The sequence below is a fragment of the Trematomus bernacchii genome, unplaced genomic scaffold (genome assembly GCF_902827165.1).
Source record: "Trematomus bernacchii unplaced genomic scaffold, fTreBer1.1, whole genome shotgun sequence".
In the NCBI taxonomy this organism is placed as follows: Eukaryota; Metazoa; Chordata; class Actinopteri; order Perciformes; family Nototheniidae; genus Trematomus; species Trematomus bernacchii.
This window is the reverse complement of record NW_022987519.1, coordinates 685,970-704,337: the sequence shown is the minus strand read 5'-3', so window position 1 is coordinate 704,337 and position 18,368 is coordinate 685,970. Positions and strand designations below refer to the sequence as shown.

Sequence of the window (18,368 nt, the reverse complement as noted above, 5' to 3'; positions counted from 1 at the left end):
TCTGCTGACCAGCTGCTGCTGGTAGTGCCCAAGACCAGGCTCAAAACCCGAGGGCACCGAGCCTTCGCAGCAGCTGGCCCGAGGCTCTGGAACACTCTGCCCCTCCATGTGAGGTCGGCCCAGACCCTAGGGGTTTTTAAATCGACACTGAAGACTCACTTCTTCTCTCTGGCCTTCTAGTCAGAGCGGAGCACGACCCCTGACTTTTCCCTGTGTTTTGTTTTTAAATGCTGTTGTAAATTATTGTCTTTTGTTGTTATTGTAGTAAAGTGTTTTTTATTACATGTACAGCACTTTGGCTCGACCAAAGATCGTTTTCAAATGTGCTTTATAAATCAAACCTGATTTGATTTGATTTAGCTCCTAGACTGTCTTCTAAATATTATTTTTATCTCATGTTCTGTCTCCTAGCTCTTCTTTAGCTCCTAGTCTGTATCATAAACCTAATCTGTCTTTTATAACCACACGTTGGTTCCGTGTCTGTCTCCTAAAGCTCTTATTTTTTAAAACACGTCTGTATTCAAGCTAGGGCTGCACGATATGTCGTGTCATGATGATAATCGCGATTCGCGGCATGCGCGATAGTCACATCGCAGGACGTGCGATTATTTATTTTTAAGTAGGCAAATGAACTCAAACACGTCATGTTACAATTATTTTGCTGCTTGCTACAAAAGGAAAACTTGCGCGGCTCTCATGTCAGAGGTCCTTGAGTGAGTGACAGCAAACCACCAATCACAACCAAATCTCCAAAGCAAACGGACCCCGTGATTAAAGGTCAAAACACTGAATAAAGTGGTTTCATGTGTTTCTCCAGTTCGGCGCTGCTAACCGAGCTAGCTCAGCTTGTTGCTCTGATAACTTCAGATCCAGACGTCCGTGACTAAAATTCTTCATCCGGTTAAATATAGTTAGAAAAATACCAATTGTATAGCATTACAGTTCAAGAAAGGATGGTTTGCGGGAACAAAAACGGTCTTTTCTTCAATTCCTGTATTTCTTCATATCTCAGGAAAAAAGATATATCGCAATGTCAGTTTTTTCCAATATCGTGCAGCCCTAGTTTAAGCTCCTCTCTAGTTCCTTATTAGTCTCCTAAAACTCACATGTGTCTCCTATAATGTCTCCTAGCTCCTAGTCTTTCTCTTAAACCTCATATTTAAACCTAGTCTGTCTCCTAGCTCCTCATTAGCTCCTTGTCTGTCCCCAAAAACGATTTTGTGTCCCCTAGTTTGTCTCCTAGCTTCACTATAGGTCCTTGTTTGTCTCCTAAAGCTCATCCTTGTCTCCTAAAGCTTTTCTGTGTCTCCTAGATTGTTTCCTAGCTCCTCTTAGCCTCCTCATTCATCTCCAAAAACTCCTTCAAATCACTTAGTTTGTCTCCTAGCTCTTGTTTAGCTCCTGATCCATCTCATATATATCTATCTCCTAGTATGTACTCTATGGCTCCTCGTCAGCTCCTTCCCTGAATCGGATCCTCATCTCCTTAACTGCCTCCTCTTTCTCCTCTTCCTCTCTTTACAAACAAAGACTTGAAACTTTAGAAAGGCCTACAAGGTGGCTCCAAGGCAACATTTCTCCATCATTGCATCCTGTTGTCAGAAAGATAAGTGGCTGCGTTTCAAATAGCTATCCACTCTTTGATTTGTGATAAACATGCAGCCCCTCCTTCATCTCGGAGGGGACACAAGAGGACAAACAGAATCTGCTGTGAACCCTCACGCTGTCAGAGAGCCTTGGTGTATATAAATATATATAATAGACTCTTCAGAAAACACACTCTCACTGCGAGAAGCATCGAGTGACACACAGCTTGTTTTAGTGGATCCTCAGACGGTATTAAAGCTTAATCAGGGTATATGCAGGAAGTCAAATTTAAGACCTTTTAAGACCTTTTTTAAGACCCTTTCCATACATTTTAAGACCTCATCGCCACTTTGAGTTCTAACCGGTTACCTTGGCGACACACTTTACCTCACATTTACTATGTACAGTATTGATTGTCCTTCCTCCTTATCTTCCAACCATTTGGACGCAGACTTGCATTTCCCCATAACGATGTTGTTTAACAACCGGCGTAAACGGACCTTCGCGCGCTATCAAGCAGTGAGCGTGCGATGTCCTGTTCAGATGACGTCACATCCAACGGGATGCCATAAATAAACTACACAGAATCACACTACACACCTACGCAATGATTACATTCAGGCACACTGTAGAATACAACCTCTTTGGACAATTTATATACTTATTGAAAACTAGCTACAAAATGTAATACCTTGGAAAATGCCGTTTAATACTTTTTAATAGCCTTCATTTTCGCTAAATTGATTTATCAATTTTTAATACTTTTTAAGACCCCACGGACACCCTGTTAATAAAATATTCCGAATACAGAAAAATACATGTATCAAGCGATGGGCGCCTGTAATTCATCTACTAATACACAGGGATGCAAACTCATCAGGTATGAAAAAGGTGACAAGGATCCGAGCCCCCCGAGCCCACGGAATATCGGCTTTAAAATGAGGAATAACAGGATTTTAGCAGTCAGAACAACTAAAGCAGCAGTGTTAATAATAACAGAAAAGCCAAAGAGTCACATCTAATAGAAATATATTTAAGCATTTATTTTAATTGTGGAGCAGTCAGTATTTTCATGCCTCTGTGCAAGGCTGTCTTTCTATCTTTATAGCCAGTGGTGTAAAGTAACTAAGTTCATAAACTCAAGTACTATACTTGGGTACAATTTTTAGATACTTGTACTTTATTTAAGTATTTCAATGTTTTGCTACTTTGTTCTTCTACTCCTCTACAGTTCAGAGGTAAATGGTGTATTTATACTCCACTACATGTATTTAATACCTTTAGTTACTTCACAGATATGGATGAATGATGTGAAATATAATCAAGTGTTAAATCAGACTTTAGTTCCACCTGGAGTGAATCCACAAGCTACCCTGCAGTATACAAAGTCATTCAAACTAGCTGCACCTTTACCAGCTTTGAGAACACTTTCATGATCAATCATTATAAAACATATCATATATATTATTCTGAAATGGACCAATCTGCACAATGACTACTTTTGCTGTTGCTACTTTAACTATATTTTGATGATAATACTTTTCTACTTTTACTTGAGGAACATTTTGAATGCAGGACTTTTACTGAAACAGAGTATTCCTACACTCTGGTACTTCTACTTTTACTCAAGTACAAGATCTGAGTACTACTACTTTTACTCAAGTACAATATACTTATACCACCTCCGTTTATAGGCTATGAAAGAAACTATTTGAAAACGAAGGCTAAAGCTAACGTTAGCAGATAGTGACAATGTATGCTAGTTAGCTAGCTCAACGATTCATTAAATAATATTGCGACAGAAACACTTTTCAGTGCACATCACGCTCTGCTGCTCCGAACACCCCGTTCTAACCAGCGGTCCAGTCTGTGCCACAGTGACTCTGGACCGCACAGTTAATATTAACGAACGCACCGTAGGTAATGTAGCTGCTGAAGCTAGACCCTCATCCCGGAGCAGAGCTGACAGGCAGGAAGACTTGTGCTCGCGCTTCATTATAATATATAAAAAAAGAACACCATGCGTGTCATGATGGCACATAACAGCTCGCGGCCGCAGATTACTCCGGGTCCCAGACCCCCCCCATACCCCAAAAATATTTTTATTGCAGATCTACATGAATCACACAAACGACCTATTTTGGAATCAAAACGGCGAATTTCGCCGAAAGGTGACAAGTTTGCATCCCTGAATACAGTAGAACTGTTAACACCTTTGTATGTCACTTGTATTCTCTTTCCATCATTATTATTTTTGTTTATTTGCGATTATTTGTTATTTATCTTTCTTATTTTCTAAGGTAGGCCATCTTTATTACATTTATTTATTATATTTTTAGCCCTGGAGTGGTACTCTGATACTGGTTGACTGATACTTGAAACCTATTCAGGATTGTATTAATCCAGCTGTAAAACCTGAACATGTGAATGTGACTGAAAGATATATTGTACTGTATTAAAAAGTGGTAAAAACAAGCTTAATAAAATGTAATCCTAATGAAATTTAACTTTTAACTACGTAGTATCCTTTCAAGTGTTTTAAATCCTTATGTTTGAGAAGACAAATGAGCTTAAAGATTTAAAATGAGGTTTCAGAGAAAGACTAGGAGCTAGGAGACAAGCTAGGAGACACAGAAAGGCTTTAGGAGACAAGGATGAGCTTTAGGAGACAAACAAGGACCTATAGTGAAGCTAGGAGACAAACTAGGGGACACAACATCGTTTTTGGGGACAGACAAGGAGCTAATGAGGAGCTAGAAGACAGACTAGGTTTAAAAATGAGGTTTAAGAGAAAGACTAGGAGCTAGGAGACATGATAGGAGACACAGGTGAGCTTTAGGAGACAGACAAGGAACCAACGTGTGGTTATAAAACACAGATTAGGAGTTAGAAATAGTTTTATGAAACAAACTAAGAGTAAAAAATGAGTTGGGAGACAGACTAGGAGCTAGGATACAAACTAGGAAACACAGATGTGCTTTAGGAGACAGACAAGGAGCTAAAAAAGAGCTAGGAGAAAAACAAGGAGCCAATGAGTAGTTTGAAAAGACATAAGGATTTAAAACACTTGAAAGGAGAACATTTGTTCACGAGGGTTTCATGACACTACAGGAAGACATTTGCTCTAGGGGGGAATCTGCGAAACCAAACTGTTCTTTGTAAATTATCTTTGATGTTTCCCTATAAGAGAGTCTGTCACACGCAGAAGGAGTCGTCATGCTTGCAAGCATTAAAAGAAAATATCTTAAAAGACTTCATATCGATTGTGTTTCTTTCTGAACTGTAGCTAATGACAATGAAAGCCTTGAATCTTGAACTCATATAACTCATCATTCTCTCTAGACAGCAGCTTGCTTTGGTGGATCCTCGGGGGTTTCTTACCCAGGAAACAGGGGGCGAGGTGGGCAGCAGCACGGGACACGGCTCACTGTTGATCAGACCCAACTTCACAAAGCCAGTCATGGCCTTCGTGAAGCCCTGAGGGACAGAGAGACATACAAACACTCATTTACAGGGACACAAGAAACAACACATACTGGGCAAACAGGATTATGCATTATAACCAGGGTTCATACACGTTTTCACCAATGATTTTCAATGATTTTCCACGACTTCTCCAGGACCTTTACCTAATTTTCCATGACCAAAAAAATTACTCTTTCTCAGCGGTACCACATGGAACAGGGAAATAAGGTCTGCATATGAAACATGCTAGCTTCTACACGCTAAAGCAACTAAAATCTCTCACCAGCAAAATACCTCGTCAGTTAAATGCCATTTTACGTTTCATTACTATACGATACAGTATTTATTATCGTTATAGTATTACTATTTCGGCGATTAGATAAAATATAAATTATATTTGATGCAATTTTTGTTAAATTTCCATGACTTTTCCAAAACTTTGGGAAAAATATTGTTTTCCATAACTTTTCCAGGGCCTGGAATTAGCATTTTGAATTTCCATGACTTTTCCAGGTTTTTAATGACCGTAAGAACCCTGTATAACAGTGGTTGGTATGAAAGAAAACTACAACTAATCAATCAATCAAAATATTGAATTGAAATTAGGTTTGGTGCACCATTTGTGTTTTGCATGAGTTGGTGTGTGTGTGTGTACCTTGAAGCGCAGTGTCCCTCTGATCACTGTGTGTGTGTGTGTGTGTGTGTGTGTGTGTGTGTGTGTGTGTGTGTGTGTGTACCTTGAAGCGCAGTGTCCCTCTGATCAGTGTGTGTGCGCTCTGGATTCCGTACGACTCAGCGTATATGGTGCTGTCTCGGTTGGGGAATCCCTCCAGGTTGAACCCCGGGAAGAAATCCTTGGAGGTGCTGGACTCCATCAGATAGCCGCCGGCTGGGATCTCCACCACCTGGAACACACACACACACACACACACACACACACACACAAATAATTTCATTGCCATTTCTACACTGTCAGAGGTGGGAGGTAGTGTAGTACAAATACTTCATTACTGTACTTAAGTACATGTTTCTGGTATCAGTACTTTACTCCACTACTTATTTTATTTTTCTGACAACTTTTTACTTTGACTTCTTACATTTTGAACCCAAATACCTGTACTTTCTACTTCTTACATGTTGAACACAAATACCTGTACTTTCTACTTCTTACATGTTGAACACAAATACCTGTACTTTCTACTTCTTACATGTTGAACTCAAATACCTGTACTTTCTACTTCTTACATGTTGAACCCAAATACCTGTACTTTCTACTTCTTACATGTTGAACCCAAATACCTGTACTTTCTACTTCTTACATTTTGAACCCAAATACCTGTACTTTCTACTTCTTACATTTTGAACACAAATACCTGTACTTTCTACTTCTTACATGTTGAACACAAATACCTGTACTTTCTACTTCTTACATGTTGAATACAAATACCTGTACTTTCTACTTCTTACATGTTGAACACAAATACCTGTACTTTCTACTTCTCACATTTCCCAAACAGGCTGGTTCCTTTAGTTTGAATGTGTGTTTGGTGGCGTGATCATTATTATTTAGAGTCATTGCGTGCCTATTGATTTGAACACGATCCGTGTATCCATCATTTCCTGGTCTTCTCTAAAGAAGAAGGACCAATGAAAACGTTGTCATGTTGCCGTTGTTCAGCATGGAAAACATTCATTAGCTAACAATGACATTATTGTTCTATTAATATAAAGGGAGGTCAGGTACTCTTTAAAACAGCTGCTAGTTATGGGTACTTTTTACTGAAGTACATTTCAAAGCCTCTTTACTTTTACTTGAGTAAAGAAGTTTAGTCAGTACTTCTACTTTCACCAGAGTATTTTTAAACACGAGTATCTGTACTTCTACCTGAGTAAAGGATGTGTACTTTTGTCATTTCTACACTGTAGCTTCTGTGCATATGACAATGAAACCATTGAAGTTGAATCTCTGAGTTGTACCTGGTTGTCCTGCAGGAAGATGGCGGGGCTGATGGTGTTCAGAAGGACTCCGTACGGACTCCAGCTGAACTTGTAACGGAGAGGATTGTCCGAACACTCGGGAGCAGGAAGACCTCCGCAGAACGAGCTGTACGACTCCACCTGAACAACATTTATTATCATTTTAGTCTTTTACCAGTCAGCTATTGTCTCTAAAGTGTATCTTAATGCTGGATTGGGATGTGTCTTAGTGAGCGACCCTAACCGGAGACAAAGAAATACAATCCATAAAAACAGGACGGAAAAAAATCACATTAAAAAAACGTAAGACTTCCAAAATTAAGCAATATGAACAATGTGGACACTGTGTGTGTGTGTGAGTGTGTGTGTGTGTGTGTGAATGTGTGAGTGTGAGTGTGAGTGTGAGTGTGAGTGTGAGTGAGTGTGTGAGTGTGTGTGAATGTGTGAGTGTGTGTGAATGTGTGAGTGTGTGTGTGTGTGTGTGTGTGTGTGAGTGAATGTGTGAATGTGTGAATGTGTATGTGTATGTGTACGTGTATGTGAGTGTGTATGTGAGTGTGTGTGTGTGTATGTGAGTGTGTGTGTATGTGTATGTGTATGTGAGTGTGTATGTGTATGTGTATGTGTATGTGTATGTGTATGTGTATGTGTATGTGTATATGTGAGTGTGTATGTGTGTGTATGTGAGTGTGTGTGTATGTGATGTGTGTGTGTCTGTGTCTGTGTAGTTCGTGTGTCTGTGCGTCGTGGGTGTGCGTTGTGGAGGTGTGTGGTGTGTCTAAGTGTCTTGCGTGTGGGTGTGCGTGTGTGTGTGGTGTCATGTGTCTGTGCGTGTGCGTGTGTCTGTGCGTGTGTCTGTGCGTGTCTGTGTCTGTGTCTGTGTCCGTGTCTGTGCGTGTGTCTGTGCGTGTGTGGTGTGTGTGTCTGTGTCGTGAGTGTGTGGTATGTGTCTAGTGTCTGTGTCTGTGCGTGTGTCGGTGCGTGTGTGTGTCTGTGTCTGTGTCCGTGTCTGTGCGTGTGTCTGTGCGTGTGTGTGTGTGTGTCTGTGTCTGTGTCTGTGCGTGTGTCTGTGTCTGTGTCTGTGTCTGTGTGTGTGGTCTGTGCGTGTGTGTTATGTGTATGTGAGTGTTGTATGTGCGTGGTATGTGAGTGTGTGTGTGTGTCTGTGCTGTGTAGTGTGAGTGTGTGTGTGTGTGTGAGTGTGTGTGTGTGTATGTGTCTTTGCAGTGTGTAATGTGTATGTGTGTGTGTCTTGTATGTGAGTGTGTGTGTGTGTGTGTGTGTGTGTGTGTGTGTGAGTGTGAGTGTGAGTGTGAGTGTGAGTGTGAGTGTGAGTGTGTGTACTCACCGTGCAGCCGTCAGCTTTGGCCTTGTCGATACACTCCATGGCCAACATGTGATCGATGCCGGGGTCCAGACCCATCTCGTTCACGATGGTGATGCCCGCCTCCTCCGCACTGACACACACACACACACACACACACACACACACACACACTTATATATATATTACATTTCAGCATCCACTGATTTCAGGGATTTTAATCAATTTAAATTGTAACCTGCCAGATAGACGACAAAACAATACATACAAATAGTTTGCTCTGATTTCACTTAGAAAAAAGCTCCTCCATTTCAATAAAACATTCAGTCAATATTTGTTTAATTGAAAGATCTCCTAATTGATCAGGTGTTTTTCACAAATCACCTTAAATCACATGGTTAAAGGTTAGAGTACTTCCTGTTTCCTCACCTGCTCTGCAGCTCCTTCATGGCGGGGCTCAGGTAGCTCGCTGTCACCATGTTCACCTTCCTCCTGATGCAGTGTTTGGCTATCAGAGGGTGGAGAGAGTAGGGCAGCAGGCTGAGGAGGAAGAGGAGGAGGAAGAAGAGGATACATGTATTTATGATCCTCTCCAGAATGGAAGCAGTCATCACATACAGAGCATCAACTAGTTCCTGAACAGTGTCCTTCACATGCTGATATCCAAGAGAGGGAGTTACACAGTCACAAGATGGAGGAATAGAAAGCAGTATTCAATGTTTACTTCAGATTAGCTCCACGTCAGAAATGAGCATGCTTGTCATATGTCTATCTCCATAGAGGCTGAATCATCATGTTAATCACATAGCTATCATATGCCTCAAACAGTCCTGATGCTCTTCTAGGTAATCATGTTCAAAATACTGAGTTTTTTCTCGAAATGTTGGCTTTTTTCTGAAAATTTGCTATTTTTCCTGAAAATCACAAATTCTGACTTTCTCTCAAAAATTTAGACTTTTTCAAAACATTCTTACTTTTTCTCAAAATTCTTACGTTTTCTCAAAAACGTTTACCTTTTCACATTTTTTTTTACTTTTTCAAAAAATTCTGACTTTCTCTAAAAATTCTGACTTTCTCTAAAGATTCTGACTTTCTCTCAAAATTCTGACTTTTTCTCAACATTTGGACTTTTTCTCAAAAATTCTTACTTTTTCTTAAAAGTCTTACTTTTTCTAAAAATTCTGACTTTCTCTCAAACTTCTGACTTTTCTCAAAATTCTGACTTTTTCTAAAAATGTTGACTTTCTCTCAAAATTCTGACTTTTTCTAAAAATGTTGACTTTCTCTCAAAATTCTGACTTTCTCTCAAAAATTTAGACTTTTTCAAAACATTCTTACTTTTTCTCAAAATTCTTACTTTTTCTCAAAAACGTTTACCTTTTCACATTTTTTTTTACTTTTTCTAAAAATTCTGACTTTCTCTAAAAATTCTGACTTTCTCTAAAAATTCTGACTTTCTCTCAAAATTCTGACTTTTTCTCAACATTTGGACTTTTTCTCAAAAATTCTTACTTTTTCTTAAAAGTCTTACTTTTTCTAAAAATTCTGACTTTCTCTCAAACTTCTGACTTTTCTCAAAATTCTGACTTTTTCTAAAAATGTTGACTTTCTCTCAAAATTCTGACTTTTTCTAAAAATGTTGACTTTCTCTCAAAATTCTGACTTTCTCTCAAAATTCTGACTTTTTCTAATCACTGGTCCCCGGCTTGAGCTTCAGTCTCAGGATCCATGTATTTGTGATCCTCTCCAGAATGGAAGTAGTCATCACATACAGAGCATCAACTAGTTCCTGAACAGTGTCCTTCACATGCTGATATCCAAGAGAGGGAGTTACACAGTCACAAGATGGAGGAATAGAAAGCAGTATTCAATGTTTACTTCAGATTAGCTCCACGTCAGAAATGATCATGCTTGTCATATGTCTATCTCCATAGAGGCTGAATCATCATGTTAATCACATAGCTATCATATGCCTCAAACAGTCCTGATGCTCTTCTAGGTAATCATACATCTTGTCATGTTCACAGCTACAGTTGGGATACCTTTGTTATCATGTTACTCTCAGATTGAAGGAGAACATTCAGTATTTTCCCAACAGTAAGGGAGGAGATGAGTGAGTACCTGATGACCAGGTCGTGGTCCTTCACCAGAGAGTCCAGGTGTCCCTCCTGACTGCCTGCGTCCAGCATCACGGGGATGGTGTTGGGATATTTCTCCGCCAGCTCCTCCGCCTGCCGCAGCATCATCGACGCTGAGAGGTAAACCACAACAAAAACATTCAATGGAAGGTCTTAGATTCTTTCTTATTGGAAATGTTTCACATCTCCTTTCAGAAATGTTTGGGACATTTGTTTGCATCGTCTTTTGAAAAAACTTTTCCACGTTTTTCACATAATTATCTGAATTTCTTTTAGCTATTTGATGAACCCTTTTTCCGACAATTTTCATTTTTAAGGATTTCTTTTACATTTTTTCTGTTATTTCTAAGACTTATTTTTAGGGATTCTTTTTCAGCATTTTAAAGTTTTTTTAATGTTGTTTAAATGTCACCTATCATGCCATTTTTAGGCAATAGCATAGGTCTCAGATCTATAAAAATATATAAAAAACATGTCTATGAAGTGTTTTGCTCAAAATACCAAACAGATCACCCATTCTAGCCATGCCTCATATCCCTCTATTTCACTTCCTGCTTCAAAAGTGCTGATTTGGGGTATAAAGCTTTAATAAAAAAGGAGGGGTCTGAGCTCATGCGGGACCCGGCAGCTACTGTCTAAACTAAATACTACCGTGATGAAATGCCATATCATGGATTATCAAGGATTGTTTCTGAAACAGTATGGAGCTCAAAGGCTTTCTCTCTTGCCGGTTATACCACAAGGTGAGTTCCTTTTGATTTCCTACTTCTTCACACACATGCTCTCCAGTACAGGTTAGCTCTGAGTGTTAGCGATGCTAATGTAAACACCGACCATATTACGTCCAAAACAGTCGGGCATTGTTTCTGATAGCAACGTTTCTGATAGGGCCGTGGGTCCACATTTCAGATATTACGTTATATCGGACGCAAATCTGGATCAGCCCCGTTTTTAGAGATTTGGGTCCGGAGGAAAAGAGAGAGGGTTTTATTTTCTGGGTTAGGCACACCGGGGACACATGTTTATGTATAAAAGACATCAAAAAGTGCATTTTGCCTGATAGGTCCCCTTTAAGGTTGGGATATGAAGCATTTTTTGTACATTATTCACGTATTCTATCAGGAAATGTTCCGTCATGATCCTTTGGAGATTTTCCACGTAAATTCTGATATTTTCCACATAATGACTTTTTAAATATAATTTCTTACCATTTCGTTCAAATAATTTAAAGTCATCTTTCCACATGATTCTCAAACATCTTTAAAACTCCTTTCCAGGTATTTTTCACATATTTCTGGGATATTTAAAGAAAAAGAACAGCATTTTTCGACTGTTTAAGGGTGTGCTCATTCCAACTCCTTTACATACCATTGGCTAGTTTAATCTGCAGTAAAGCATCATATTCTATGACCTCATCCCATGTGTGCAGCTTTGTCCTGTAAGCACCACGTGTCTCTAAAAAGTCACCGTTTCATTTCTCAGAAAGACTGTTTTCAGCTTTGTATCTACAGAGCTAACGATGCTAACGGAACAACAGTAGCAGCCGTGCTAGCTGCAGCATACCAACAACTACTATGTTAAAGTGGACACACACACATTTTCAAGAGTGTGTAGATGAAGCAAAAGCTGTGACTAATTTAGTGGCTGAAAGGTGGTTGGTTCGCTAAATATTACAATGTTTTATTTATGTATCCATCTATACATTTTCTGTAAACATAGATGTTAAGATTTTCTGATTGCTAATTCCACTTTTCATGCCACAGGGGTTAAAGTGAGCAGCTGGTGTTCTGTGGCAGTTCAATACAGGAACAGCATATTTGTATTTGTATTTAAATACCGAACAATAAATATGTATTTCCACTGTTGTGGCATGATTAATAATACAAAAACTTAGCTTGAATTCAGTGTGTCCTGCCAGCTCTTTCCCAATGAAAGCAGCTAGCATTAGCTCTAAAAGTGGCCGGATAAAGGCATACAATCATTTTGATATTGGTGACGTTGTTGTATATCTGACATGGTTAAACTTGGGCGTGAATTACATTTTAATATATGTCTTGCTTTTCTTGACAGCGTGAATGATTGCTAATCAACTCACCCACAGTGACCTGAGTGGTCTTGTCTCGGGTCAGATACTCCACCACGGGTCCGGAGACGTACCCCGACCCGAGCAGCAGAACGCGTCTCATCCCCGTCTTCTTCATGATCTGAGCCTTCTCTCTGCAGGACGTCACACACACACACACACACACCGACTCAGAGACACATCATGACACACTGAGACCCACTGATGTTATAAATGTGTCTGTTGATTGTGTATATATAGGATATACATATGTTATATATATTTGTATTTGGGATTGTGGAAAACGGTATTTCGATCTCTCTGTCTGTACACACAAACTGAAAGATGAATTACCCACTCCTTCTTAGCTATAATCACTGAAAGAAATGTCGTTTTATGTGTAAAAGAAGAATCAATTTAGTCAGTTTAAGTTCTATAATCTTAGGGGGTGTAGTGTGCCTGAAAATGATTTAGCAGAAGGGTCTTAAATAGTAAGCTTTGAGTGAAAATGCATGAGTTTGGTGAGGGTAATATTGGATAAATTGGACTTTCTGCACGACTTCTCTCAGGGTTTGTTACCGGATGATTTGATCGAGAATTTTGTTTACCGTGGAGGCATGCGAGACAAAAATAACCTTTTTATTTAACAGTAATTGATTTACAAAGTGTAATTAAGTGTGTGAAGTATTCCTTTAAACACGAGACCAATGTGTTTTCCACATTTGGACGAAAAATTATGATGGAAACACCACAAAGAAAGCCATGAATTATATGATATGTTAAACATTTGAACAGTGTTTGAAGCAAAGATAAAGACAATAAGATAATAATACAGTTAATTAAAAGAAACAGTATCAATGTGACTGATGAGGATGAAGCAGGAAGCACGAGAGGAAGAGGAGGAAAAAACGGGATTGAAGGGGGAGGAAATAAATAAATAAAATGATAAATCAAAAAGTAGAAACAGAAATGAACTAAAAACAGATGTGGTTGTTCGTGAATATATAATAAATATATATATATACTAAACAAACTAACGACTTGACTCCAAATATTAATTGAAATTATTTTATAGACTTGAAAATGATCGTATTTCTTCCTCTAATCCAGTATTCAACTAAGACCCCGTCCACACGGAGACGAAACGGGTTGTATCCGCTACAGTTCTCTATCGTATAGACGGTTCGTCCACACGAGGCCGACACGGAAATGCGGATAACGATAACGGCTCCCAAAGTGGGTAGATCTGCGGACGAAACGCTTGCGGCTCCGTGTGTACGCCCTATACGATCATTTCCTGTTAACGATGACGCCATAGCCCCGCCTCTCCCCATCTCTCCTGCTCACCCGCGTCATTGCTGATGTGTTTCGCCAACAACAACAACAACAATGGCGGATCACAGGGTTGCGTTCGTGCTCCAGACGCTACTGACCATGCTACAGATGTTAGTGCAAAATCTACAGCTCCTCTACCACAACCATCAGCAACAAGTGGACATGGAGAACTACATGAACTACATGTTGCTAAATCCACCGCGGAGAATAACCAGAAGGGCAACCATGGCAACCATGCTCGGGGGGTCTTCTTCGCTGCTTTTGGTGTATTTTGTGGCGGAAGTACAGCGCCACTTACAGGCCCGGCATATGTACTACAGCGTCTCCAGCGGGTCGAGCGGTTTCGTGTGAACGGACACGTTTCTTGAGCCGATTCCGTGTGGACGGAAGACTTTTTTGATATCGAATTCGGTTAGTTTTCGTCTCCGTGTAGACGGGGCCTAAGTAATGTAATAATTATATTTCTATACATGTACATATATCATAAAATAATGTTGTATATGTTCACATATTTATTTGAATACTAAGTAATTAATACATGTATTTAAATTGCAGTCCTAAAATAAATAATAATAAAAAAGTAACCCTTATATAATAATAGTAATATGATAAAAAATATATATTATTCAATTAAATATTAAAAGTATTGTTAATGTTTTCCTCTTTAACAAGCTCCAAGAAAACTGCATTATGGCTTTGACTACTTTTAAATAAACGCTTAAAGAGCCTTTTATTAAATCGAATAATGATACTTTTTTTTAAACAAATATGTAATTTGTATTCATGTATTTCACACATTTTATCTTGTTTTAATTGTCTATTGTCTTGGCTCTTTTTTGGCACATTCAAATGTTTTTGTGGCGTTTCTTTTGCACTTTCCCTCTGTTAGGGAATAACTTGCCCTAGTGTCCTCTTTCACCCTCTGACACAGATGCTCTAACCTTGAGCAGCCGTTATCTCCCTTAAGGAGGGGCTGCCCTAGCAAGTAGTTGTTGTTACCAGTTTGTGACGGGGCAACTCTCGGTCAGAGATAGTCATTGTTGTGGGACACCTGGAACACTTCCTTCTCTGGGTGTAGATGACCCCGAGCCATAAGCGACAACAAATGTGATTCAGTGTCCTCAGCTGTTTAGTCTAACTAATGAAGAATGTTGATTACCCTTAGCGGAACTAGTTAAAACATCATGCGAGAGGAAGGGTTCTTCAGAATTGATTTGGCATCTCAACCGTGTGGTCAGACCGTGGCCCGTGACATGTCTTGTGAATTCTCCGGCCGAAGCTCCGAATAAACCGTCAGTGTTTGCTCTCCATCTCTCTTTGAGTCCTGACTCCAATTGCTTCAGAAGTTTCCCCCACACCCTCCATGTTAGATTTTTGTTTACAAAGAACTCTAAATGGCATATTTTCTGTGTTTTATTTATATATAAACCTGAAGCTAGCCCGTCTTCCACTGTCAAACTAACGATTAAATATCCCGAGCTCAGTGAGATTAAATGACCAGCAGCTCGCCGTATTTTAATTACATCGAGACGTTTTCTCCAAACAACCGGACTCTCTTTAAAAAGTCTGTGATTCTGCATGCTGGATTATCCTAACACCATGACAACAATGACACCATAATGACGGCATCAACCCCAGTGACCTGTGGCATTAATTAGACTTTTACACATAATTATCGGATTTTCTTTACACATATATGAGTTTTTCAGACATGCTGCCCGTATTTCAAGACTTCTTTTTTATTAGACTTTTTTGTGGATATTTTTCACATTTGTTTTACACTTTAGTGCTGTACAGGGTGGTGCTCATGCTACTTTCTTTACATACTGGCTTGTTCATTTCTCCGGCAACGCATCATATTCTAAAAGACCATCATATGTTTGTTTGTTTGTAAATTATTCACGTATTCTTTCAAAAAATGTCCGGACATTGTTCGCATGTTCCTTTGGAGATTTTTCCCATAAATTCTGATATTTTCCACATAAGTATGACTTTTTAAAAATATGTTTTGACCATTTTTCCTTACTGTTTTTCAAATCATTTAGGGATTTTTTTTCCACACACTTTCCACATCATTTTCACATGATTATCAAACATTTAAAAAAAACGTATTTCCAGGACTTTTTTTCACATATTTTGGGGGATATTTAAAGAAAAAGGACGAAAATTCAGCATTTTACAGCCGTTAAAGATAGTGCTCATTCCAACTCCTTTACATACTATTGAATAGTTTAATCTGCATATTCTATAACATCACATATAATAATATAACAACAATGACACCATAATGACGGCATCAACCCCAGTGACCTGTGGCATTAATATCCCACCAGCCAAACACACACTAACCCCCCGCTAAAAGGAGTCAGACCCCCCCGACTCGTTAGCGGTTTGCTAATTGGATGCGACGGGCACGACGTCTGACATGAGGTCCGAAAGGCAGCCAAGCCTCGGCTTCTTAATTAAAAAAAAGAAGAAAAGGGAGACGTGCCCTCACTTTACATATCTTAAGGAGCCAAACTCATCAGGAGGATTAAGATTTGTGGCATGGCTTGTCTGGAAAAAAATGATACTCAAGATCAATTAGGAGGAGAAACGTCTTAGAGGTGGCCTTAATCTAAATATGAGTCTCAGGGAGAAATCTGAGCAAATCTGCATTTAATATGAGAGTTAGTAATCTGTATAACCAAACATTTTTAAAGGTTAGGGAGTCCGAGGAGATTTGATAAAGCTCATTTAAATATGTCTTAAGAGCAGCAGTGAGGTAAAAAGGAAGCGAAGTGTGTGAGAAATTAATTAAAGCAGATTAAAATGTATGTATAAATTACTAAGAAACAGAAGGCTGATGAGGGTGTCAATTAAATGATGGACATGCAGATGAATTATTAGTTTTTGTAAAAAGTCAGAAGAGAAGATCAGTTTCATCTCTGTGTGTTTAGCCTAGCCTAGCCTAGCTTAGCTTAGCACAACACATCGAGAAATGGCTAGCCTAGCTCCCTTTAAAAGTCATTCCCAGTAAAATATTAGCATCAACACGAATGATAGCCACCAGGAAGGAGCCATTTAAAATAATAAAGTGTCTCCTGGAGAGCAGTATTTGTTTTCGGATTGATTAACCGAACCCGAAAACACAAATGAGCTCGCTAATGAGACGTAGCATTTTGTATCTACAGAGCTAACGATGCTAAAGGAACAACAGTAGCAGCCGTGCTAGCTGCAGCATACCAACAACTACTATTAAAGTGGACACACACACATTTTCAAGAGAGTGTGGATGAAGCAAAAGCTGTTAAATGTCACTAATTTAGTGGCTGAAAGGTGGTTGGTTAGCTAAATATTACAATGTTTTATTAATGTATCTATCTATACATTTTCTGTAAACGTAGACGTAAGATTTTCTGATTTCTCTGATTGCCAATTCCACTTTTCATGGCACACGGGTTAAAGTGAGCAGCTGGTGGTCTGTGGCAGTGCTGGGTCAATACAGGAAAAGCATATTTGTATTTAAATACCTAACAATAAATATGTATTTCCACTGTTCACAGACTGATAGAGACAGACGGATGGAGACAGACGGATGGAGACAGACTGATGGAGACAGACTGATGGAGACAGACTGATGGAGACAGACTGATGGAGACAAACTGATGGAGACAGACTGATGGAGACAGACTGATAGAGACAGACTGATGGAGACAAACTGATGGAGACAGACAGATGGAGACAGACAGATGGAGACAGACTGATAGAGACAGACTGATGGAGACAAACTGATGGAGACAGACTGATAGAGACAGACTGATGGAGACAGACTGATGGAGACAGACTGATAGAGACAGACTGATGGACAGACTGATGGACAGACTGATGGAGACAAACTGATGGAGACAGACCGATGGAGACAGACCGATGGAGACAGATGGATGGAGACAGACTGATGGAGACAGACCGATGGAGACAGACTGATAGACAGACGGATGGAGACAGACCGATGGAGACAGACAGTTTTGTGAGAAGAAGATATGTTTCTACCGCTCGTTAGCAAAGGGTCCAGCGCCTGCCGTTGGTTAGCATTAGCACGTTGGTTAGCATTAGCACGCTAGTAATGCAAGGTGTTAGTTCAGAGGCAGGTTAGCAGAGCGGCACCAGAGAGGCTGCAGGACACTAAAACATCAGCGACTGCAACGCTAGAGAAGGTTAGTCAGAGAGGAAGAACAGCAGAGAGACTACAAGCAGAAACATTACTTAGCTTTAGCAAGATGGCTACATTAGAACACGGACATGTCTTTACCTGTCTTTCAGTCTGAACACATTTCATCCATAAAATGGTGGCATTAACTCAAAAGAGCAGTCATTTGGAAATACAGTGAAAACAGAGAAGGGAGAAGTACTCAGGTCTTGTACTTGAGTAAAAGTAGAAGTACTCAGATCTTGTACTTGAGTAAAAGTAGAAGTACTCAGATATTGTACTTTAGTAAAA

The 18,368-nt window shown here is 39.5% G+C and overlaps 1 protein-coding gene across 1 annotated transcript in view; it reads right to left on the bottom strand.

The window, feature by feature from the left end:
- The window catches only part of aass (aminoadipate-semialdehyde synthase), a 59,630-nt gene that overhangs the window by 10,448 nt on the left and 30,814 nt on the right, over positions 1 to 18,368 (bottom strand). The window contains exons 14-20 of the mRNA XM_034117062.1: positions 12,587 to 12,708; positions 10,475 to 10,604; positions 8,783 to 8,893; positions 8,378 to 8,486; positions 7,030 to 7,170; positions 5,790 to 5,957; positions 4,969 to 5,064 (exon numbers count right to left, since the gene is read on the bottom strand). Coding sequence (XP_033972953.1) covers positions 4,969 to 5,064; positions 5,790 to 5,957; positions 7,030 to 7,170; positions 8,378 to 8,486; positions 8,783 to 8,893; positions 10,475 to 10,604; positions 12,587 to 12,708 — 877 coding nt within the window. The remainder of the gene's footprint in view (positions 1 to 4,968; positions 5,065 to 5,789; positions 5,958 to 7,029; positions 7,171 to 8,377; positions 8,487 to 8,782; positions 8,894 to 10,474; positions 10,605 to 12,586; positions 12,709 to 18,368) is intronic.